General features: G+C 51.4%; 1 protein-coding gene across 1 annotated transcript in view; it reads right to left on the bottom strand.

Moving 5' to 3' along the window:
- Positions 1 to 1,174: 1,174 nt before the first annotated feature.
- LRRN2 (leucine rich repeat neuronal 2) overlaps positions 1,175 to 25,959 on the bottom strand; it is a 70,653-nt gene continuing 45,868 nt past the window's right edge. Inside the window, exon 2 of the mRNA XM_003893239.5 lies at positions 1,175 to 6,942. Coding sequence (XP_003893288.2) covers positions 4,575 to 6,716 — 2,142 coding nt within the window. The 5' untranslated portion in view covers positions 6,717 to 6,942 and the 3' untranslated portion in view covers positions 1,175 to 4,574. The remainder of the gene's footprint in view (positions 6,943 to 25,959) is intronic.

Here is a 25,959-nt window from a genome sequence, read left to right as displayed (position 1 = left end):
TTTCCTGACATTTTTTTCCTCCCTAGTACTTATCCCTATTCAACATATTATATATTTTTACTTAATTCTCCTGCTCATCAATGTTCTCGCCTTACTAAAATGCAAGCTCTCCAGTCTCTGAGACTTTTGTTTGTATTCTTAGTTCATAGAACAGCACCTATCGCATGGTCATCTTCGTTAAATATTTGTTGATTGGAAGGGAGGGAGGAAGATGGCTTGGGTAGACTTAGAGTTCACCAGACAAGGTGACCAACCATCCCAGTTTCCCCAGGACTGAGAGAGTTCCCGAAACATGGGACTTTCAGTGCTAAGATCAGGAAAGTCCCAACTGGTCCCCTCCACTAGACCAGTCGTTCTTCTCTACTTCAGTGATACGGTGATTAGACTGATGGTTCCCAGGAAGGCCACACACTCATTACATCCTCATTTCAGCTCAACCTCTCACAAAGTCTATCCTGACAACCCTACAGATGAGATGCAGAAATACAGGCTGCAAGATAGTGTATTTGGGTGGTTTGTAGCTAGCTGAGCGGCCACATCAGACATGTTGATTAATGGACCCATGTCAGGCTGGCGGGAAGGCTGCAGTGGTGAGCTGCGGAACTGTCTCCAGGCCCATTTCTGCTCTGTGACCTATCTGAGCAGTGAATGAGGACACAGAAGGCAGGACTGAATTTGCCAGTGCACTAGGGAGGGAAAACTAATACACTCAACAAATTGGGTTAGGTTTTGAAATCATTTCAATAGAAATAAACGATAGGCCATAAGCTTAAAATTTAAACAGAAGTATCATTTTCTTTCTTTCTTTTTTGATATGCAGTCTTGCTGTGTTGCCCAGGCTGGAGTGCAGTGGCGCAATCTTGGCTCACTGCAACCTCTGCCTCCCGGGTTCCAGTGATTCTCCTGGCTCAACCTCCCGAGTAGCTGGGATTACAGGTGCCTGCCACCGTGCATGGTTAACTTTTTTGTATTTTTAGTAGAGATGGGGTTTCACCATGTCGCCAGGCTCATCTCAAACTCCTGACCTCAGGTGATCTGCCCTCCTTGGCCTCCCAAAGTGCTGGGATTACAGGCATGAGCCACTGCTCCTGGCTGTAAGTATTATTTCCTATTTAGGATTAAAAGAAAAAAAAAAAGCAATCTGGAATGTACAGAAGACACCAGGCTTAATAGCTGTTTTGTTTTAAACCCAGTACATTTATTTGCCCACAAGCCTGGTCTAGTGTTGAAGCTAAGACTTCAAATGTCACTTGTTAGGCTGTGTTAATGGACACGTAGAGCCAGAGGAGGGCAGGGATGGTCCCACAGTCCTTCCTCCTGCTCGAAACACACCAGAGTCACATGTCCAGCTCTGTACCAGGGCAGAGGCTGCTCAGGGTCAGCTGCTCCATTTCTGGCTATTCCAGGACACAGCAACCCACAGAGTGCCTTGTCCTCCCTCTCTCCAACTGGGGAGTATCCCTGCGGTGTCATCTCTGTTTACAGAAGAGATGCCCTGAGCTACTTTCCTTTCCCCACCTCACCTAACTGATCTGGTGTAGCCTAACAGTTCAGGACCTGGGGATTCAGGTGAGACACAGATTAAGTCCCCATAACTGACATTTTCTTCTGAGAAGAAAGCATTCACATTCAAGGGCTTGAGCAGCTGTGAGCCCCACAGCAGCTGAGATGCCACAGTGCATCAAGTACAGGCACATGGCATGTGGGAGCCAGAGCTGCATCCTCTGGCTTGGATGATTTCAGCCTTTCTCCAGGGTCTCACAGCTTACAATCATTCTATAACTGAGGAGTCTGGTGGAAACAGGGTTAGCAAAGAGATCAGAGCAGGCACATGGTCCTCTGGGGCTGGGAACACTCCCTCTTTCTACCTTCCAGCTGCAGGCACATGTACAGGTCTTTTGAGCCTGAGAGATCTAAAGCCTTGGGACCTCTGGATCTGCAGGTGGTCCCTGTTTTGGTGGCTATTGACTGACCAGGGGTTCTTGGGTAAGTTCTGGGGTGGCAGTGGAGGAGGTGATGGGAGGGTGTTACAGGCTCCACAGGCTCTTACAGGGCTCGGGAGCTTATTTAAGGGAACACCTTGATTCTCCATGTCTCATGGGCCAGAGAAGAAAGGCAGCACTGTGGATCTTCTGGGAGGAAAGAAGAGGTGTTGATTTCTGACTCCAGTTTTCCATGATCAGCACAGGCTCTGTCCCACCTCCTCCCTACAGAGCTTCTGGATCCTGGAGGATAGAGAATAGGCTAAATTGCACAGGCCAGCTCCAGTCCATTGGCACGGCTGCCTAGAACATGGCTGTGATGATCCCAAAGCTCACCAGCAGAGAACCCTCTGGGGTGCTAGGGGTGTCTGCCAGGGTGCTGCAGGGAAAGGGGAGCAGGTGTGTAGATGTAGAAAGAATCTCTGCCTTCCCCTCCCCTAAAGAACATATAACATGGCCATGCAGAAAAGCACTCATGACACTCATGAGAGGAGCTGCTGACCTCAGGGAAGTGTATCATTGAAATGGGGGCTGAGCAACGCGTCAGAAGAGTGGGGATGAGGGATCATCCTCCAGCCCCTTCCCAACTCTCTTCTGGAGCCATAAGCGACAACACTGTCTATGAAAAAGCTGAGGCCTGAAGCAGAAGTGGTGAAAAATCCCAGCTACTGCAGGCCTAGGCCCAGTGGTTCTCAAAGTGTTGTCCCCAGTCTAGCAGCATCAGTGTCACCTGAAAACTTGTTAGACATCCAGGTTCTCAGTTGTTACCCAGCTCTAGTAGATGGGGAACTCTGGGGGCAGGACCAGCTATCTGTGTTTAACAAGCCCCATAGGTGACTGATGTAGGCTTGAGTGAGGACCTCAGCCAAAAGGAAGAAGGCTCCTACTGTGGCTGTTTGCTGACGGTCTTCGCGGAGCCTGCTCTCTTTGAGCTTCCTGAGAGAGCGATGCTACCCTCGCTTAGGTAAGCACTCCAGATCCATGGGGCCTCATGCTGTGTCACTGGTCTGGCTTCCGCCCATGTATACATTTGCAGTCTTGATGGTGGCTTAGGATCTGCTTCCAACAAGTCTGCCAAATGTAGTCGGTAACACAGGGGGACCCTCCAAATGTGCATTGCTTTCTGTCAGTCTCAGGAAACCCATTCCCTTCCCAGCCTATCTAAGAAACGGAGAGCGGTGGCTCAGTGGCCTCTGGCTCTGGCACGGCCCCTTGATGGGCCCACAGTGGCCCCTCTGCCCTTGGCTCTGATGGCTTCCCAACAGATGTTCCTCTTCACATGTAGTCCTAATAACTCAATCAGTTTAAAAACGAAAAAAACTAAAAAAGCAAACCATGCTCATTGCAAATTATACTGAAACGAAACAGACAGATAAAATGCAGTAATTTCCTTATCCCATAGCCCTCCTCTCCCTAAATCCTCTATCACCCCACGCCCTGCTCCTGCCCTAGCGAGCCAAAGTTCTTGCTGTCTTGATGATTTGCAATTCTCTGCATGACTCTGCCTCTTGGGTTTGTTTAATTAGAAATAGGCTGGGAAGTGCTTCCTATGCTCTGGCATGTTAATTGCTTATCAGAGAAGGAGAAGGGGTGACAGCATTTGGTGATGGAAATTTCCGCTCTCCCCATCTCACGGTTTGTCTCCATGGTTCTCTCCCACCCCTCTCCTTGCCTCCTGCGCTCTGCCTCCCTCCCTTCCTCACTCTGGTCATTGTCACAGCCACAGAGACTCTTGGGGGCCAGAAGCAGGCCCAGGGGCCAGAATTCAAACTGAAAAGGAAAAACTGTCCCCTCTTTCACCCTGTCCCTTTTCTTGTCCATCTTCTCATATCCCAGCTGGTCGCCATGCCCAGCTGGCTCCGAGGAGATTCCAGAGCAGAGCTCCTTAACTGCACTCAGTACTCAGAGGATTATTTTCCTTTCATTCCTTTCCCCCGTATTATTGTTATTATTTACTTTTATTTTTTACAAAACAGGAGAAAAGAGTGAATCGGGTTGGGGGAGGTGACACATTTCTCCACAAAGGTACAAAATTGCCTATAGAAAGTCAGCTTCGGAATGCCGAGCCCGGGCTGCTGAGATGAGGCGTTCCTGGGCATCCCTCTCCCAAATGTCCTTCGGATCTGGCTGGGGTCACTCCCACATTGAGGGCAGCCTCCCCGAGGTGAGATGGAGAGGCCTCCTTTAGCCCTTGCCCAGGAGGCACAAGAGCAAGCGACTGAGACTGTACAGAGAAAGAGAAGAGGAAGGGGTGCAGCCCGGGGACACAGGCGGGGGTCAGCCAAGCCAGGCCCAGGAGCCTCTGGGCAGGGAGAAGATGGGGAGGCAGGAGGCTCTAGCCAGAGTCCCTCCTGTTCCTTGGAGATATTCCTCAGAATGGCAGCAGAGGTGCCCCTAGGAGGTAAGGACAACTTTGTGGAGGCCGCAGAAGCACCCCCAGGGCCACAAAGCCCCATCTGTCTTGGCCCAGCTGCCAGGCCTCAAGCACGTGGGTCCATGTCCCTTTCCTGGCAGGGCATCTGGCCCAGACTGCTTCTCTTTTGGTAAAAAGTAGTCCTAGTGGTTCCTCTACTGCTGAGAACAGGCTGAGCTTCAAGAATTTTGAGACAATGGTGGTGACAGTGTCTCCCCTTCTGAGGAGCTAGGCAGCTTCCTCCCTGGATTCCAGGGCAGGATGAGGGGAGCAGACACAACCCGGACAGAAGGGGCACTCCAGCCCCAGAAAGCCCAGGCTGGAGGGAGAGGCCGCCTCCCACCCACCCCCTTCCTGGGTTGGCCTGTGCCAAGGTGGGCCGCTAGCCCAGCTGCCAGGAGGAGGACAGCGAGAGCCAGGATGGCAATGAGCCCAGGACGGTCCCCTAAGGCTCTGTGGCAAGAAGTGGCCTCTTTGGTCCTGGCCCATACACAAGCCAACTGGGTGTGGGCATCAGCAAAGGCCACTTGCAGGCAGGCCCAGTACTCCGTGGCCTGAAGGAGGCGGGTAATGTTGTAGCTGTGGGTTCCCCGAGGCAGGCGGGCCAGAGCTGTGGCCCCCTGGCCCCGGAGGGAGGAGGCGCTGGACCAGGTGAGGTTGGTGGACACTGTGTTGGGTGGGGTGACCCAAGATAGCAGGATGTGATAGGGGTGGGTCTCCTGCACCCGGAGCTCCAGCCCCCGTCCTTCGTCCCTGCCTGGCTGGAGGAGAGCACGGCCCACAACCACACTAACCGTCTTAGTGTCAGCCCCCACCAGGTTCTGGGCCACACAGGTGTACAGCCCTGCCTCTTCCGCTGTCACCCTCCGCAGCTCCAGGGTCCCCTCGGGGTACACCCGGTACCTCCTGCCTGCATGGGCAGGTGTCAGTCGAAACCCGGCTGGAGTGACCCAGTAGATCTCGGGTTCGGGTTCGGCCAGTGCCCGGCAATGCAGCACCATGCTCTCTCCGCTGGCTACCTGGAGGCTTGGGGGGAAGCTTCGGGGGGAGATGAGGGGCAAACAGTGGTCCGTCATCTCCCGGAAGGGCACCTCACGGACTGGGCGGCGCTGGAGGTCCGGAGGCTCCGCGCATAGGGTGGACTGCGGCTCGATGAAGCGGACACGGGTGCCTGTGGCATTGGCCCAGCGGATGACACAGTCACAGCGGATGGGGTTGCCGTGGAGACCTACCTCCTGCAGGTTGGGCAGGGACTCCACCGTCTGCTGGTGCAAGGCACTGAGAGCGTTGTTGTTGAGCATGAGGGTCTCCATCTGGGGCAGGTGATGGAAGGCGCGGGGGTGGATGAAGGACAGCCGTGGGTTATTGGTGATGTCCAGCTTGGTCAGCTCGGGGAGGTTCACCAGGGCGAACTTGTCGATGGAGACCAGCTCCTCCATGTTGTTCAGCCCCAGCTCCTTGAGGTGCAGCATGTTGGCAAAGTCCCCCGGCCCTACTCGCTGGAGCGGGTTCTTGTTGAGGTCTAGGAACTTGAGCCCGGGCACCTGTTCCAGTGCCCGCCTGGGCACCCGGGCCAGCTGGTTGTCGTAGAAGGAGAGGCTCTCCAGGCTTTGCAGCCCCTCCAGGGCATAGTCGGAGATCTCCCGCAGGTTCATGCCTGCTAGCACCAGGCTACGCAGGTTGGCCAGGGGCCGGAAGTTCATGTCCAGGATGGCATCTACCTTGTTGCCGCCAATCATGAGTATCTCCAAGTTGGGCAGCATTTCGAACCAGCGGCTGTCAATGGCCCTCAGCAGGTTGGAGTTGAGGTGCAGCCTCAGCAAGTTGCTGAGGCCGGAAAAGGCCCTGGGGGCAATGCGGTAGAGCTGGTTGTGGTTGAGATAGAGTTCCTGTAGGCTGGCCAGCCCTGCAAAGCTGTGGTCCTCCAGCCGGGTCAGCTGGTTCTCCTCTAGGTGCAGGCTCAGCAGCTGGGGCAGGGCATGGAAATCACAGTCTCGGGCATCCGAAAAGCTGTTCTGGGAGAGGTCCAGCTCTGTGAGATTGGCCAGGTAGCCCAGCTCACTCTGGTCCACACGGACAATGCTGTTGCTCTGCAGGAGCAGGGTCTGTGTGCCTGCGGGGAGCGCTGGGGGGACCGCCGTCAGGAATAGGTCATTGCAGTCCACAGTGGTAGCCTCACGGTAGGATGAGCGGGGCGTATACCAGGGCCGGATCTGGCAGGCACACTGAGGGGGGCAGGGCACACGCCAGGGTACCACGGGCACAGCGGCAGTGGCACCAGCCACCCAAGCTAGCAAGAGGGGGGCCACGAGGAGCCTCATGATGGAGCTGCAGGGCAGGGGACCATTCACGAGAAGAGTCTGGAGTCCTGCTCTTCGTGTTTTGCAGGGTAAGGGTCAGCAACCCTGCCAGGGCCCAAGGAACCACCCTCCCAGAGCAGTCATTCTACACCAGGTGTCACTTCTTGCCCTCCTGGATATGGCTTGTCTTCCTTGTCCACTGGGGCTGGGCCTGCTCACTCATTGCCAGGCCCCATCAGGGGCAGCCCTGGAAGAAGAGGATGCAGAGTTAAGGAGGTTGCAGAGAAGCAGTATCTACCCCTCCTCCCATGTTTGTTTGTTTGTTTAAAACAGAGTCTCATTCTGTCACCCAGGCTGGAGTGCAGTGGCACACTCAGCTCACTGCATCCTCCGCCTCCTGGATTCAAGCGATTCTCTTGGCTCAGCCTCCCAAATAGCTGGGATTACAGGCATGTGCCACCATCCCTGGCTAACTTTTGTATTTTTAGTAGAGATGGAGTTTCTCCATGTGGGCCAGGCTGGTCTTGAACTCCTGACCTCAAGTGATCTGCCCACCTCAGTCTCCCAAAGTGCTGGGATTACAGGTGTGAGTCACTGCGCCTGGCCCCTCCCATATTTTTTGACTCAACAAGCCAAAAGAGCTGCAGAGGTCATGGCCAGGACTGTCCTCAAGGCTTTAGTGTCCTTTTCTATGACCTGCTCACAGAGCAAGTGACTGTGAGTCTTCAGTGAAGGAGAGGAAGGTGTGTGTGTGCGTGTGTGTGTGTGTGTGTGCGCGCGCACATGCACGTGTGTGTTTGAGAGGCAAGGAGAGTGGATGGGCTGAAATTATTGTTATCTTCAGAGTCCTTCTGAGCCCAGAGAGATGTAAGGTAGGTTCTCTAACCTTTCTTACCTCTTTCCTCCCAGCCTCCTTGGCTCACTGGGTAAATGGAAGATAAAATGGTAAGTTTCCAGAAATTCCTCTGGCAGTGTAAGTGGGAGGTGGGTGAGGATTGGTGGAAATAAGTACAACAGCTTCTAAAACCTGGGATGGGCTCCCCAGAACTCTAGAGGTGAAAGGCAGCAGACCTGATCCACACCCAGGCAGGCTGGGGTGTTCTGCTGCCTAGGATCCTCCGGGTGGGGATACTGCTGTGGTGTTTGCCAACTTCCTCACCCTGGAGGCAGGAGGTTTTCTCCTTTCCCAACAGCCTGGCAGAGTTGCCCAGGAGGAGGCAGTGGAGTTAAGAAGCCTGGGTCTGAGCTCCTCAGCTGTGCAGGTAAGGCCTTCTGTGACCCGGCCCCTTCACCTGGCTTCTCTTGTCACCACCCCACTTACCCGCTGCACACAAACCTGAGGTTACCGTGACATGCCACCCTTCTGATGTCTCCTCCTCATTGTCTTCCAGACAATTCCTACTTGTTCTTCAACGCTCAACTTTAACTTCAGTCACCACCTGCAGAAAGCTTCTCCAAAACCTCCCCACCTGGCTAAGGGGCTGGCTTTATGCTCTTAAAGTACTCACACTTCCTCCTGTCACAGTTCTCACCACACCATGGGAAAACACCTCTAACTAGAGACCTGTCTTGCCTCTTGTGCCTGTAGTACAGGATGGGTGCCCAGTGTGTGTTGATTGTATGAATCAATCTCTGTGACTCCAGAGCTCCTTTCCCCAGGAGATTGGACATCACCCCTCCAATCGAGAATCCGAGCCACTGCTGTTTCCTCCATCCTGAGTGTGAGGAACCTATCCAGTTTCTCTCTTAGATCCCAGGGCCATGGAGGCAAGTATAGCCTTGGCCTAGAACCAAAGATGGAAACAAAAAGGGGCCAGACTATGTTGCCTTCTTAAGCCTGTTCTGACTCCTGAGTGGGAATCTGATTCCAGGTAAGTTTTTAGCTACAAGTGTCAAGGAAATGCACAAACACTTACTGAGCACCCACCATTGCTCAGGACTCTTCAAAGACTCTGAATGTCTTTTTTCACGTGACCTTCATAACAGGTATATGAGATAAGCACTCATACCTCCAGTTTGCAGATTAAGAGATTGAGGTCCTGAAGAGGTTAAAGAACTTGGCTCAAGTCACATAGCTGGCGAGCAGCAAGATACAAGAATCAACTCAAGTCCAGGGGGCTGTGTGCCGTTTACACTTCACATCTGTGCTCCCAGGTCTGTCTGGTCTGACTCTGCCCTGGGCTTCTGGAGGGTCTGGGATGTACTGACTGCCAAAGTTGCAGGCCATGTACCTGTTCTTGTCCCCTGGGGTGATGACTCCTTACCAGGCAGCTGCAAAAAGCTTGGAGCTATGTCTCCTGCCACTATCCAGGCAGGTGCCTCTCAGTGGGCCAGAGGGGTTCTTCGCCTATCTCATCCTGCTTCCAGGATGCTAGGGCTTGGGAGGGGAGTAGTTGGAGGCAGGGTCCCCTTCCCTGAGCAGGAACACAGCAAGCCTATTTACATTTGACTACTTCCCACTTTCCCCTGCAGCTATTTCTGAAGGTGGGAAAAACCACCGTGACTTAAAAGGCATAGAGGTTTTGCGTAGGGGTGTGTGTGCACTGAAACGTAAAACTCAAGGTAAACAAACACACATGCACACATGCATGCATGCCTGCATACATGTCCAAGGGGAACCCAGCTACCCAAGCCAGTGTATGGGGGTCAGGAAGTGGGGAGGGAATTTTGTGGTGTTCTATGTGGGTGAAAAGGAAGGAGGGAACAAGCTGAGTCTCCGAGAGGTCCCTGTTGTGGAACTGCATCTATGGCCAGTAGTCATGCCACACTTACATACCAGAGACCACTGACTGCCACCTAGACCTGCTGTGAGAGAGCAGACCCATCAGCAAATAGATCAGGACCCAAATCTCGGCCCTACCACTCACTACCCAAGCACCTGAGGCAAAGCTACTTGACTGCTCTGAGCAACCATTTCCTTCTGTGTTACATGAGATTGTCACTGGAATTAAATGAGCGTGTTGCGCACAGAAAGAACTGGACAAATGTTAGCTCCCTTCTAGCTCCAGTCATCCCTCAGGGTTAGGAGGTTCTCCAGCTATAGGACTTCTTAGGGGACAGTAGAAGTTGGCTCCTAGGGCTCAATAAGTTAGCAAGTGCCATGCTAATTGGGGAGGCAGGTTCAAAAACACAAAACAACTAGGAGAGCCCAAGACCTTTCCCAAGTGGAGAGAAGGGTGAGGGCTGGAAGAGGTGGAGAGGGGTCTTCAGCTGGGCCCCAGCATCTCCCTGACTTTTAGACCCTACCTGAGTCCAGTTTCCCTTCTTCATCAACACTTGGTTCTAAGAGCTGAGTCAGTGCTCAACTGCACTGAGGGGATCAAGGAACCATTTAAAACTTAATTGAAACCCTCCAGGCACTTGCCTTTCCCCTCCACCCGAGACTGCTGCCCCTTCCTTCCCTCCCCTGGTTAGGCTGGGTGGAGGAGGCAGAGGTTGTGGCTCCTGGGCTAGGAGCCTGGGGCTGGGCCTTAGGATCCAGAGGCAGTGACTTGAAGACTCATGCTCACACGGCACCTCTGACCCCAAGGCTTGGCAAAGGCCCAGGCAAGTCCACCCCCTCACTGCTGAGCATGCAGCCCTTTCCGGGATGCAGCTCAGAGCTGCCCACTCACCTGCCATCACCATCTAAGGCTGCCTTGCACATGGCCCGCTCATGCAGGCTGATCAGCAGTTTCTATCGGGGAGCTGCAGAGAAAGCTAACTGTCTTTCATCTGTAATCTCCAGGGGTGATCAGGAGTTCAGACTGTCACGTGTATACTTTCCCCAACTGGATTCCAAGCGGCCTGAGGCAGGGGCCATATCTTACATGCTTTTTGTGTCCTCAGAGCACCAAGTGTAGGATTGAGCATGTAGCGGGTGCTTGAGAGTGGCTATAGTGAAATGCGTAGAGAACACGCATTGCATTTAATCCCCCCAACAACCCTGCGTGTGGGCCAGAAGGGATTATTTAGCCCCATTTTGCCAGGGAGGCAACTGAGAGAAACATGAGGTGATTCATCAGAGGTTGCACAGCTTCTATGCAGCGGGGTCAGGATTCAAACCCAGGGTCTTTGACTCTACAGCCTGCCTCACCAGCCCAGCCAACGCGGATCAGCGCCTGTTTTACAGGAGCAGAGGGCAAGGCTGCCTCAGTTGCAAATCCCTTCAGAGAAAACCTGGGTCCTCAGGTCCTCCGCCCCACCTGTCCCCGGCTGGGCCCCTCAGCTCCTGTTCCTTGACTCCTGCCTAGAACGACCCCCTTGGGGGACAGTGTGGGGAAGGACACTGTTCCTGTGTGTGTGTGGCTGGGCCCGGAACCACAGGAACAAACAGAGCCAGCTGCTGCACACAAACCTCAGCCTGCCTTCTGAATGGGGGTTGTGGGCTGCTTTTTGCGCAGTGACTGCTGGCCAGCTGTGGGCTTCAGTGACAGGAGACAAAAGCCCTAGAGCTGCATTCCAAGAAGCAGGGTTGGTTGCCCACTCCAAGGGCAAGTTGCTCTCTTGGAAGGGCTGGTGCTGCAAACCCTGTCAGGCCTATGTCCTCCAGGCTGTTTCTGTGGATTTAGCAGAAACTGGGGAATTAATCTGCTACACTCCTGATTAAACTAAGACCTTTGGCAAAGGTCTGAAGGAAGAGTTTTGGAGAAGCTGTTGGTGCTTTCTCCCTTCCCTGCTTCTCAGGCCCGGGCCCCAGCACAGCTCCAGTGCTCCTGACTGGTATTGGTGGACACAGAGTCTTCTCTCCTCTCCTCCTCCCTCCTCTCCCTGGCGGTTCCCTGCCCAGCCCCCTGGGAGCTGAGGGTCCGGAGGGAGGGTGGCAGGCAGTGATCGATTGCCTGGCCTTGGCTGCTTCAGTGCCAGGACATCCCTCTCCCCCCAAAGCTGCGGAGACAGATGGGCGGCATAATTGAGTGTAGCGTTGATAAACTCCAGCCTCCTCACCAGCAGATAAGCGCTGGGTGGGAGGGATGCTGAGGGTGAGGAAGGCCAGTCCTCCATCTGCATACCTGGCCTCCAGCTCCTCCTGGGAGGTGAGCCTGGCCCCTCACTCCCACTTCCCATTTAATCACACATAACCAGAACCTCAGAGCTGGAGGAAACCTCAGAGCTGGAGGAGACCTCAGCCTCAGCGTTTATCTGCTCTTCCAGAGTCTAATTCCATAAATAACTTATGTGAAGGAGGAGTGGTGGGGCGTGAGCCTGGCTCTGCTGCTCACTGTGTGACCTTGGGCAAAGTACTTAATCTTTCGAGCCCCAAATCCCCGAGCTGGGAAACGGGGATAATGCCTGCATCCCTTCTGGAACTGCTGTGAGGAGTATGGGATGTAAGGTGCACGAAGTGCCTGTTAGTTCCCTCCATTGCTTCCCAGCATTGTGGCTTCTCCTTTCATCTTATCATGCATTGGGTTGGCGCAAAAGTAATTGTGGTTTTGGCCATTACTTTTAATACTAATACCTAATACTTCTCACTTCTCAATTTTTGTAATAAACTTTAAAAAATATTGTTGAGGCATAACATATGGACAGGAGAGTACATAAATGTCCCTGATCCCAACATGCATAGGTACAAGTGCAACCACCACCCAAATCAAGACATACACATTCCCAGCACTCCAGAAGCTTCCTAGGTACGTGCCCCTTCCCAGTCAATATCCAGCCCCAACCTGGAGCTAATCACCATCCCAACTTCTATCGCCACCAAGCAGTTTCATCTCGAAAACCCAGAATTCCCCTTCGTTTTCCACGACAAGTTGGGACCAGGGTCTTTGGAATTAGGTTACTCTGGCATTAAGGAACTTTAAATCCACTTCATTCCTCCTCCTACTTCAAAGTGGGCTATAGCTTCTCCATCTTATGTTTAACCTGTGATCTCCAGGAAGAGAGGCTGATTCTTCTCTCTCTTTCTAGAGTTCCCATATCTAAAAATTGCTCTCAGCTTTGCAGCTCAGCTCTGGGCAGCATCCTCATGGCCTGGGCCTGGGAGTGCCATGCTACCTTGAGGGAGGATGATGTGGGTGACCTCCTGGCCCCTGTGCCCCCTAGGCCTTCTCATCACAGAGTTCCAGGACACTAGGCAAGAGGATGGATTGGGGGTGGCCAGGAAGGAGGGGCCCAGACCTGCACTAACCACCCGTCCCCTGGGCCACTCTACTCGGCAGTCTCAGAGGCTCCTCCCATTCTGCTTGTCCTAAACACAACATCTCCTCCCACCATCTAGCCGTGCTGCATTGTTCCCATTGCCATCAGCACCATCGTCCACCAAAGGCTGGAAATGCCCATCCTCTTCATCTGCCCTCTCCCACCTCACACCCCTCACCAAAATGCTCACACTTAACCTTCTCTTTCCACTTCTGGCCTTGTCCCGTATGGTGGCCTCTTTCTTTCAGGCTCTCCTGCTCACCCGAGTGAGCCACACTTCCCTCACTGCCTCTCATTCCCAGACACGCCGCACTCTGGCTATTTTTCCTTCCACACCTCGGGCCTCTCACTCTGCCTGCCACGCCCTTCCCCAACTTCAACTCTTCAACTTCACTTCCGCTGTGAAAACCCATCCCAAATGCCACCTCCCCTGTGACGCTTTCCCTTAGAGAAGAGTGGTTCCTCCCACAGCTGCCCCCGAGACTCTCTGAACAAACCACAGTGGCAGCTTCCTCACTGTTAGGCCGTGAGTCTGTCTTCCTAACCAGGCTGAGAGCTGCTCGAGGAATGGATGGTTTGTTATGGATTTTTGTGTTCCTAGAGCCTAGTGTCATGCACTTTCCCTTGCAGGACTGAGGGGTACTCTGCCGGGAACTGTGAATCACAACCCATTAGTAGGTCATGAAAACAATTTAACATGGGTCACGATCTACATTAAAAAAATGATAGAGAATATCAGACTGCATTGTATGCAGCCAGACTAAGCATTGTTTTGAGATGCTCCCCCTGCTATTTTATACACACACATTTGTGCACTGGGACATGATACAAGGCTTTTTCTTTTCTTTCTTTCTTTTTTTTTTTTTTTTGCCTTGGGCTGTAGCTATAAAAGCTTGAAAACCATTACCCTGAGAATCTCTCTTTTGGGAAAATGAGTCCCTTCAACTCTAGTTGACACCGCTGGGATGCCAACAGAAAGCAAAGTCTCAGAGGAAAGATGTGGCATTCCTGAGTGTCTTCCATGTACCAGGACTTCTATTTGCTAGCCACTTTATATTCCTCATCCCATCCTTCTGCGAGGGACATACTTTCCAGATGAGAAACCTAAGCTCCACAAAGCTAAGGGGCCGGACTGAGGTCCCACAGCGAGCGTGTAGAGGAGCCAGGATCCGAACCCCATCACCAGCCCTTGCCAGTTCCATGATTTCGGTGCCAGCGCTCACCTGACCTCCAGGGCTGTCATGGTGGGAAGGGACTGGAGGGCATCTGCTGGGCAAAGGTGAGGCTTCTTTTTTCATACTTGCCCTCCCCTCCTTTCTGGGATGAGAGGGGTCAGGGTTCCAGGAAACCCCCCTTGTTGGGCCTGGGAGGGGGGGGACTGTCCCCAGGCAGGAATCTCTGTCTTCCCAGGTCTCCTGGCTGGCCCAAGCAGAGAGTGTTAGAGCTCTGCTGCCTGGAAGGCAGCCTGTCTCATTATTTCTTAATTAGGAGTGGAAGGTGCCAGTAGGTAGCACAGAGTCTGCGTGCACTGCACCAAAAAAGCCTGCAGGGGAGCCGAGCCAGCCTGCTGGGGGCACGGAGGCAGCTCCAGGCTGCATCTCACTGCCACTTGCTGCCAGGCTTTTGCTGATCCTCAGAGGAAACTTTTCTGACCCCCTGCACCATCTCCTGGGCTCCCATGATGCCCTAGTGTGCCTCCATCCTAAACTGGCTGGCTGGCTGTCTCCCCGACCAGACTGTGAGCTCCTCTGAGGCAGGAACTGTACTCCAAGTTGCCAGTTCTTCCAACAGTCTAGACACAGTGGTAGCTCAGAGAATATCAGGAGAAGGAAAGAAAGAGGGAGGGAGGGAAGAAGATAAAGGCAAGGCAGGCAAGGCAAGTGGGGAGGGGGCTGGCTGTCTCAGAGCTCAGGTGGCTCCATTGCCTATGGGGTGCGCAGTGTCTGGGCTCAGACCCTCTGCCTCCTTCCTTTCTGACAGGAAGGAGACAAGCATCATCCCAGAGCCTGTGTTCCCTGGGCAATACCCGGGTCACTACAGGCATGGCCTCTTCAGCCCTTCCTTGGTCACTGGCCCCCAGGTGAAGAGGGCATTCTTCTCTGACTCAAGTTCTTGCCTCTGGATTTGCCATGCTCCTATGACAGTCTTCACCCTTCTGAAGCTCTTTCCGGCTCCCTTTCCAGAAATCCCGCAGGTTCCACCGACCTCTCTGAGAGCGTAGGCGAGTGGTTGAACGGCGGGCTTTAGAGACAGTGTGGCACCAGAGTCCTATGCTGGCTGTGTGATCCTGAACCTCCTCACTGAGATTCTTATCTGCAAGATGGAGACAGACCTGCCTCATAGCGAGGGGGAATCTGAAAAAGATGTCTAGAGAGTGCCTGGTGCTCATTAGAGTTTCCTGCCCTTTTTATCCACTTTGATTTCTTAGAGGCACATTTCCCTGGCAGGGCTTCGAGACCACCTTTGTACTAGGTGTACTCAGTCTCTTAGGTGGGCAGCGTCTTCCTTGGAACCTTCCCAGTGCAGGTGACACTCCTTCCTAACAGAGCTGCCCTGTCTGATGTCAACTATAAGCACTCCCTGCAGTCTCCAACCGGGATCCTAGTTCTAGTCGTCAGGACGGCTCTAGGACTCAGTTCATTTAAAGATCACTGGTGTTGGACACAACGCTCACCCAATAAACAACTCAGCACCAGCTCCTCCTGGCTTAGGGGAGCAGCTTCTGTGCTTCCCCACATGCTCTCCAGAAGGGTCGAGAGTGCCCCTCCCCTACCAGAAGAATTCTAAATGTCCCAGCTGATGGCTTCCCATAGACGTTCCACGCTGGCCACAGTTGCAAGCCTCAGATGGGCAGCCAAGCCCAGTGCTGACCCATGAGCTTCTCCACCTCTCTGCATCAGGAGTCAGGTCGGGGTGCTGAACAGACCCTGCAGCATGGCTCCTCCAGCAGTCTGGGCCCCAAGACATCCCTTTAGCCCCAGTGGATCCCTGGAACAGAGGCAAGGGCACGGGGGAAGGGGAAGGAAGACTCAAGAGCAATACAAGCGATAGTCTCTCCTGTCCCATGCCTTCGCACATGCAGGGACCTTGCCCACAAGTCCCCTTCCTCACCTGCGTATCTGGGGAATTCCTTTCCATCTCTGAAGTCACAGTTTATGCTGTACCCCTATGTGGTCTTCCCTGACGACCAGGCTCCACCACCAACTCAAAATAATCAGTCCCTTGCTCCTTCCTCCACCCTCAAGAATCCACATCCGCAAAGAAAATGTGCTATGTATACACTGACATGATTTGGCTGTGTGCCCACCCAAATCTCCTCTTGAACTGTACCCCCATAATTCCCACATGTTGTGGGAGGGACCCGTGGGAGATAATTTGAATCATGGGGGCAGTTTCCCCCATACTGTTCTCGTGGGAATAAGTGTCACAAGATCTGATGGTTTTATCAGGGGTTTCTGCTTTTGCATCTTCCTCATTTTCTCTTGCCGCCACCATGTAAGAAGTGCCTTTCACCTCCTGCCATGATTCTGAGGCCTCCCCAGTCATGTGGAACTGTAAGTCCAGTTAAACCTCTTTTTCTTCCCAGTCTCAGGTATGTCTTTATCAGCAGTGTGAAAACAAACTAATATATGCACCATGGAATACTACACAGGCATCAAAAGAACATGGCCTTTGCAGCAGTGTAGGTGGAGCTGGAGGCCATTGTCCTAAGCAAATTCACGCAGGAACAGAAAACCAAATACCACATCTTCTTATCTATAAGTGGGAGTTAAGTATTGAGCACATATGGACATAAATATAGGACCAGCAGACACTGTGGACTACTACAGCGTGTGTGTGTGTGGGGGGGTTAAAAACCTACGTATCAGGTATATGCTCACTACCAGGGTAACAGGAGCCATACTCCAAACCCCAGCGTCACGCAATATTCCTGAGTAACAAATCTGCACATGGATCCCCCTGTACATAAAATAAAAGTTGAAATAAAAAAAAAATTCACATCAAATATGACGCTCATCTTCTCTCTCTCAGACTGCGAGCTGCTTGAGGACAGGGACAGTGGCTTTATGGCCCTGGATGAATATAGGGAAGCACCACTGCTTTCGAGGTGAATGAGGCCTTAGTTAAGGAGGTTTGGGTTTCCTGCCTCCAAGTGTCAGAGGTACTGAGGAAAGGACCCTCAGGGCAGGGTCAGGTGGGGGTGAGTGAGACCTGGTCAGAGGGGCTGGGCTCTGGTGGCTGAGGAGAAAGGGAGGCAGAGAATGGGGAGCAGCCCAGTTAAACATGGAGAAAGGCCAAGCCCCTTCTAACGGAAAAGGAAAATGAAATCAGAATGAAAATTGATGAGGCGGAGAGAAAAGGAGACTCATTTCATCAGCAGGTTTGCCAGACGAAGCTCTAGATAAATCAACCCGTGGAAGGAGTCCTGGTCTCGGGGGCGCTGCCTGCTCCCTCTGCCAGCTGTCCAGGAAGCCTGGAGATAAATGGCTGCAGCTGAGGCCCCGAGGCGGGTTTGTCTTTCCTTCCCACTAACCGCAAGACAATGGCTTGCCATCCTGGCCACCTCCTCCAATGCCCTGGCCACTCCCTCTCCCAGGCCTTCTCCTGTGCCCCTCCTCAGTCCCACAGACCTCTCCCTGGGCAGTCCTCTGCACCCCGCCTTGCCAGGGCAGGCCAGTGGACAGTGTTTCTCAGAGACTGCTTCCTGCCTTCCACCCCTCACTCATCTCCAAAGCCAGATGGGGGAAGCAGAGCTGGTAGATGCAGCATGGGACAGGGCTGGCTCTACTCCCGGCTTGGGGACAGACTTTGGATGGTGTCTTCTTCCTTCTCTAGGCCTTGGGTTTCTCATCTGCAAAATGAGGGGGTTGGGCTAGAGCAGCGGTTCTCATACTGTAGTCCATGGACCAGTAGAATTCACATCACCTGGAAACTTGCTAGAAATGCCGGTTCCTTGGCCCACCCAAGACCTCCAGAATCAGAAACCCTGAGGGTGGGCCCTAGTCACCTGTGTTTGAACAATCCGTGCAGGTGGTTCTGATGTACGCTGAAGTTTGAGGATTGCTGGCTAGCTAATCTCAAACCTCCTCTCCAGCTCAGATTAGAATTCTACAAACCAAGAAGAGTGACGCCTAGAGTGTTCAATCTAATATATATATATACATGTGTATATGATGAGCTGCTTATACCCTGACAGATTAGGGTGGGTATTCAAGACTTCCCTCACCTCCTCTGTCCTGGCCACAAGGGAACTCTTATCCATTGAGCATGAACTAGAGCCCTGACCTTATCCCAGGCACTGTAAGGATGTGAGGGCTGCAAATACAAAGTTATGGGGGAGGGCAGGTGGGGATTCACAGGTTAGAAAGAAAACCAAACCAGTCCACTAGAGGATGATAAAAGTTGTCACACAGCAAGGGCAGCAGGGCACAAGCTAGGGGAGACGGCATGATTCTACCTTGTATAGGAAGTTAGACAAACATTCAGAGGAATTTACTAAAAATCACTGTACACTAAAAATGGCTGAATTTGATGGTATGCAAATTATACTTCAATAAAGCCATTGGAAAATCCACAGGGGTAGTGTTGCTGGAATCCACAGGCCAGTAATGCACAGATAGGAGGCACTAGGAGCAAAGGTCCCGAGATTCAAACATATGAGGTGAGTTCCAAGCAGTGAGTGGCTCCCCTTGGGGCCTGAGAGTGTGGGTGACGTGATGAAGACGGCGGAGCAGCACGCCAGAGGCAGAATGGTCTGGACACAATAGCCAGGCAGAGGCCAACCAAAGGAGGCATATAAGGCAGTAACCAGCTGGGCGCAGGGGCTCACGCCTGTGATCTCAGTGCTTTGGGAGGCCAAGGGAGGCTCATTTGAGTCCAGAAGTTTGAGACCAGCCTGGCCAACACAGTGAAACCCTGCCTCTTCCAAAAAAACAACACACACACACACACACACACACACACACACAAAAAAACACCTATGTGGATGTGGTGGCTCATACCTGTAGTTCTAGCTACCGGGGAGGCTGGGGTGAGAAGATCGCTTGAGCCCAGGAGTTCAAGGTTGCAGTCAGCTATGACTACACGACTGTACTACAGCCTGGGCAACAGAGCAGGACCCTGTCTCTAACAATAAAAGCAAACTCAAACCCAAACAAACAAAAGGCAATAGCTACAACAGCCATCAATAATAATAGGTCGTTCAGATCAAATGCACCTTGCAATGAAAATTATTCCATATTGGCCGGGTGTGGTGGCGGGCAGATCACTTGAGGTTAGGAGTTTGAGACCAACCTGGCAACAAGGTGAAACCCCGACTCTACTAAAAATACAAAAATTAGTGGGCCTGGTGGCATGCACCTGTAATCCCAGCTTCTCAGGAGCCTAAGGCAAGAGAATCACTTGAACCCGGGGGGTGGAGGTTGCAGTGAGCTGAGATCGTGCCACTGCATTCCAACGTGGGTGACAGAGTGAGACTCTGTCTCAAAAAAAAAATTCTTCTGTATTCACAATCCTATGTTGCTATGGTCTGAATATATCCCACAAAATCCATGTACTGGAAACTTATTCCCCAGTGCAACAGTGTTGGGAGGTGGGGCCTTTTGGGATGTGTTTAGGTCATGAAGAAATAAATTACTATTGTAAAAAGGCTTGACAGAGAGAATTTTTTTTTTTTTTGTCTGTACCTTCTGCCATATGAGGACGCAGCATTTGAGGCACCATCTTGAAAGCAGAGAGTAGCCCTCACCAGATGCTGGCACTTTGTCTTGGACTTCCCAGCCTCCAGAACTGTAAGAAATAAATTTCTGTTCTTTATGAATTACCCATTCTGTGGTATTCTGTTAGAGCAGCACAAATGGACTACAATGTATGTGATTCTCACGGTAGCCCTCTGAAGTCAAAGGGGCCATTATCCTCATTTTAGTGGAAAGAAGATAAGTGACTTGTCCAAGTTCACACCTAAACAAGTAACGAGGCTGAGGCTAGAAGATACAGTATGCTTCCAAGTCCAGTCTTTATTTTTCCAGTGAAAGGGCAATGATGCTAATGGTAGTCATTGACTGAGCACTGGTTAGTAGCCAGGCCTTGGGCTAGGTGCCTCACCAGAGGGATTGTGTTGAACACTCACAGTAACACTGTGATGTGGAAATTACCAGCCCCACTTCTCAGATGTGAGAGGGAAGGTACCCAGCCCGGAACATTCAGTTGGTAAAGCCAGGACTCAAACTTGCTTCTGGCTGGCCCTAACACCTGTGCTCTAAACCCCAACCCCACATCACCCTCCTCCAGCCCCCACTGCCCAGCTCTCCTTCCACTTCCTCAAGCCTGGAATAGAATGAGGAGATTTCCAGTTGACTTATTCAAGCTCCGCTGGGCCTGGGCCAAGCCAAGAGAAAGAAACTGGCCCCTGGCCTAAGCTCAGCAGCCCTTCTTCAAGAGAAGGCCCTTTCCAATCTGGCAGAGGCTTCCTCTCCTCCACACCCATCCATGCCTTCTGAGCCCAGTGCACCCGCTGTGGGAGCAGCCGCTCCCAGGGCCTCCAAGCCTGTGGAAGGAAATGCTTCCATCTGTGATCAATAACAGGCATAATTCAATGACTGCGGCAAGTACAAAAGAGTGTAGGTTAAATCAATATTTAGAAGCTTTGAAATTAAACTAATTAAGAGCAAGCCTTAATGATTTTTACTGTCTGGGAATAAAAAAGACAAAAAGCCCACCAATCTTTCATGATTTTACTTTAGTAGCTTGTAATAATTCGGGAAGAGCAGAAAATGAAAAGTGCTCTCAGCCAGCCCTACATCCTGAATTGCAGAGGAGGGAAGCACCTGGTCCTTGGGAATAGAAGACGTGGAGGAGAGAACGAATGGGATGGAGCCCACTGTGCAAACAGCATGTTGTAAAAGGCCCTTGGCTTGGAAGTCAGGGACTGTTATGGGTTGAAGTGTGTTCCTCAGAAAGATATATTGAAGTCCTAACCCCCAGTACCTGTAAAGATGACCTTATTTGGAAATAGTGTCTGAAGATGTAATCACCTGATGATGAGGCTATTATGGAAGGCCCTAATTCAATATGACTGGTATCCTTATAAGAAAAAAAAAAAAAAGCTGTGTGAAGACAGAGGCACACAGGAAGGTGCCATGTGCCATGGAGACAGATGGAAGTGCTGCAGCTGTGAGCCAAGGAACACCACCAATTGATGGCCACCACCAGAAAGCAGGAAGAGGCAAGAAAGAATCCTCCTCTACAGGTTTCAGAGCGAGGATGGTCCTGCTGACACCTTGACTTTGAACTTCCAGCCTCCAAATCTGCAAGACAATACATTTATGTTGTTTTAAGCCATCCCAGTAACATAGGCACCCTGAGTTCTAGTTCCCACTCTGCTGCTTTCTAATTGTGCAAGTTTGGGCAAGATGCTTTATCTCTATGAGCCTCAGTTTTCTCTACTGAAAAATGGGAATAAGACTAGTACCATCTCTTTTTTACAGAGATGTACAGCTAAAATGAAACTATGAGTGTGAAATACGCATGGTGAACTGAGAAGTACTATACAGATGTGACCTAGGCTCACTGCATAGTGGGAAAAATCTGGGAAGGGATTCAGGAGCCATTGGTCAGGTGGGCAGGAAGCTTCCTGCCTACTCACAGGACCATTCTAAAGATCCGATCAGATCACAGGTGTGAGTTCACTCTGTTTTGTTAGCGATATATGCATAAAAGGTGTTTTTGTTGTTCTCAACAATGATCTTATTTGCTGACTACCGAACCCTAGTTCTCTCATCTGTAAAATAAAAGCGTTGAACAATATTATTTTAAAGGTATTTTCCAGCATTATTCTCTGGGCTTATATATATTTACATATAAGTAAATATTAATATATAAATATTTTAAATGTAATGTGTCTTGGCAGCCCCAACCTTGTTCTCATCCTTAAACCTCTCTCCGCAGCCCACTGCAATTCAGAGAGGGTGTCATCCCAGCTCGTGGAGAGAGGTCAGGACTACTCTGGAGCCTTGCTCACCTCTGTTCCTTGCTGCAGGGGTTAAGGGAGAGAGAACCACAGCAGTTGTCCAGTCCTCTCTTGAGTGTACCAGGCATGAAGGGAACAGGAAACCATGCAGGCAGCAAATATAATCTCTATCGATCACGAGATGGCTGGCATCCCAAGTCCGGCGGGCTCCCAGAACTGTTCATCTTAAATAAATGTTCCTAATGACCCACTCGTACTTAACACCAGAGCTCTGTCTTAAAGTGCAGTGGAAAAGGGCAGCTGAGCAAGGAGCTGCTGCTGCTGTGCTGAGCCTCTTCCTTAGCTGCAAGGGTAGAATGTTCTCAGGTGGTCTCAGAATTTTGGAAGGAGCTGTACCTTGCAGCAGTGAGAATTCCAAATGGAAGGACCAACCTTCCTGCCATGTGACAACCAACATTCTTCCCAGACAAGTATCACTGCACAGAATGAGCATCTGTTGGCACATCGCCCTCACAGGGACAGGCAACGGCAGCAGCATCACCAGGATGACCATCTCATTATCACAACGCCATCGTGAGATTTACCTCCACCATCACTACGGTCCGCCCACCTGCAGCCGGCCATCTCTGTTAATGTCACCAGCCCCATCTTTGCCGTATGAATCCCCTGCTCGCTGCCATGACCACACTCACTTAACACCTTCCACGAGCATCATCATTCTCCTCCAGCCACTGTCACAGTCCTGGTCATCACAGCTACCCTGATCACCATCAGAACACGCATATGGCCTCATTGCTGTGATGTGTACAGAACCTGAAACAGACGCAGCTTCTGTAATTGGGAAATACACATTGGATAATGAGACCCCCAATGATGCTAACATGAAAATAAGTGGATTCACATGCACACAGAGGGGCACACTCAAAGAAGGATGACCATGGACATACAAATGACAATCATTTGCATCCTGTTATCTCTGTTCTTCAACTCTGGCTGCACCATAGAATTACACGGGGATCTTTTAAAATATACGAATGCTGGCCAGGCTCATACCTGTAATCCTAACACATTGGAAGGCCAAGGCAGGAGGATTGCTTGAGCCCAGGAGTTTGAGACCAGCCTGGGCAACATAGTGATCTGAAAGACTTAGGGGCATCCGCACAGAGCAGAGCTGGCCAACTGGTCTTTCTGTGGGCAGTGGGCTACAAGGTGCATGCCTGTAGTCCTAGCTATTCAGGAGGCTGAGATAGGAGGATTCCTTGAGCCCAGGAGGTCAAGGCTGCAGTAAGCCATGATCGCACGACTGCACTCCAGCCTGGGAGACAGAGAGTGACTCTGTCTTTTAGAATAAATAAAATAAAATATGTTGATGCCTACTTCCCACTCTAGACCAATTAAATCAATCTCTGAGGTATAGGATCCACACATGTTGTTAAAAAAAAACTTCCCAGGATTTCTTTGTAAATTTTATATTTTAAAAAAAAACATTGTAAGCAAAAATTGAACCCCATAGTTGTTGATACTGAAATATTTAGGGAAAAGTGTACTGATGTCTGTAATTTACTTTGAAATGCACCAAAATTAAGATGGATTGATAGAGGAATGGATAGATGGAGAGAGATGTGATAAGGCAAGTCTAATAAAAAGGTTAATGGTAGAGTCTAGGTGGCGGGTAGATGATTGCTCACTGTAAAATTCCCTTGACTTTGCTGTATGTTGGAATTTTTCATAATAAAGTATTGGGGGGAAAATCCCCAAATGGTTTGAATGTGAAGCCAGGACTGAGAACTATTACTTCTGAAGGAAAAATCCATAAAGCAAATGAGCTTCTCTTTCCTCTACCGTCCACATGTGAAAGAACATTCCTACTTTCTCATCAAAGCAGTCAGATCTAGCCCAATGCTTCCCCGCCCTTCTCAAGCCAGGGCACATATAGACGAGAGTAATTGTACAGTGTACTGGGGAGAGGGTAGTGGCTGCTGGCAGCCAGAGGGAGCGGCTTGGGGAGACGCTTGGCTGCCCCAGGCCCCACAGGGCTGCCCTGAGTGCCAAGGGCTGTGCCTGACGCCCACTGTCCACAGCCAGACCAGCTGACCAGCTCTGCTCTGTGCAGATGCTCCTGAGTCTCCCAGTTCTAAAACACAGCTCAGCATTCTTAGCAAGGATTAAATCCTTTCCCAGACCAGAGTCTGCCTACTGCAGCATGTGACACGTGTGTGTGTGTGTGTGTGTGTGTGTGTGTGTGTGTGTCTGGGGGCAGTCACTGAGAGGGTGGTAGAGAGGACTCTGTGGGAAGGCCCCGACCCCCGGGCCTCATCTGTATGCTCCTCCACACCCCGCTCACCCTGTGGGGGAGTGCCATGGCAACACCGTGCTCTTTAAACACAGGAGTTTGTGCTGCCATCGCAAAGCAGCATTAGGCAATTTAATTAAGGAGCTGGCAGCAGACAAACTTTGTGAGTTAAAGGCATTTTATTAAATCCCATTGTATTATGCAGCTCAGTTCCCCCAGGAGCTGCGGAGCTGGGGGAGGACAGAGGAGAATGTGCTAGGGTTTTCTTTTCCTTTCCTTGCTTTTCTTCTGGTCTCCCTCCTGCTTTGTGAAAGCATTCACTGAGTGTAGGGGGACCCCAACAGTGATTGCCTGCTTTCCTCCCCGCCTCCCCTACCCCGAGCATCAGGCCTTGGCATGACGCCTGCAGGCAGAGGCCTGGGGAATATAATCACCAGCGCTCATCTCACGCATTACTGTTCGCAGAGCCCGAGCGCTGTCGTGGTGATCTGGGGCCAGGCCTCCGACCTGCTTTAGTGTTCACAACAGGACTCAGCTCTGCACTTTTGTGCACCATTTCATTGAATTCCCCCACACCGTTGGAGGCAGAACTACTGGCACCCCTATTTTACAGGCAAGGAAACTGAGGCCTACAAAGGTGAAGTAACTTGCCCAAGGTCTTCTAAGTAGTACATAGCGAGGAAGCAATCCTAGACTTGCCAAGAGGTCATGTGGAGATCTTTAGGGCCCCATGATGCCTAATCTGTGCTAAGTGAAGCAGGGCTTCAGGGCTTTAGGGCTCTCAGTGAAATCCCAGACCGAAGAAGCTGTCTATCTGCCTGGCTAGTGGGACGCCACCCCCAGGCTCCTGCTCTCAGGCTGGGGAAGGGTTGTTGGGCTCCGTAAGCCTGCTGAATGACCCTGCCCTGAGATGGCCATCCCCTGGCAGGGCAGCCTCAGCTCCCACCTTTGGAAGTCCTTCCCCTGTTTGCAAGTGGTGGCACGGCCCCCTGGGTAGCTCTGGAGAGGGCCACAGGCCTCCAGGAGGCTCCTGGCCATAAGGGCCCGCTCAACCTCCTTAGCTGGTCAGCGTGGCTTGATGGAGAGAACCCAGGCTTAGGAGCCCAGAGCTGTGCATTCCAGTGCCAGGTCTCCATTGAGCAAGGGGTGACACGTCTTTTACTCTACAAAGATTCATTGAGCCCAATCCTGTGCACAGGATCACAGAGATGAATAAGACAAGGTGCTGCCCTCCAGACATGTACAGAGGAACATCCTCCTGGGCTCAGTTTCCTCAATTCTAAAATGGGAGTAGTGGCCGGGCATGGTGGCTCATTCCTGTAATCCCAGCACTTTGGGAGGCCGAGTTGGTAGGATCTCTTGAGGCCAGGAGTTCAAGACCAGCCTGGGCAACATAGTGAGACCCCATCTCTATAACAACTTTTTTTTTTTTTTAAATTAGCCTGTTGTGGTGGTGCACACCTGTAGTCCTGGCTACTTGAGAGGCTAAGGCAGGAAGATTGCTTGAGCCCAGGAGGTGAGGCTGCAGTGAGCTAAGAATGCACCATTGCACTCCAGGCTTGGGTGACAGACGGCACTGTCTCTAAAGTAAGCAAGTAAATAAATAAATAAATACAATTTCGGTAACGACATATGCCTTGTATAGCTAAAATAGATGCCATAAAATTAGCTAATTTCATTAAGGGCTTACTCTCTGCCAGGCCCTTACCATTCACTATCTCTTTTAATCCTCATAAAACTCTATTATATTATTATCCCCATTGTGCCGATGAGAAAACTGAGGTTAAAAGAAGTTAAGCCTCCTCCTGCCCAAGATCATACAGTTAGTAAGAAGCAAGAATCCATGCTCTTAACAAATCATATTACGATTTTACACACGT

This window comes from Papio anubis, chromosome 1, assembly GCF_008728515.1.
Source record: "Papio anubis isolate 15944 chromosome 1, Panubis1.0, whole genome shotgun sequence".
Lineage (NCBI taxonomy): Eukaryota > Metazoa > Chordata > Mammalia > Primates > Cercopithecidae > Papio > Papio anubis.
The sequence above is the reverse complement of the archived record's forward strand: the minus strand, read 5'-3'. Positions and strand labels throughout refer to the sequence as shown.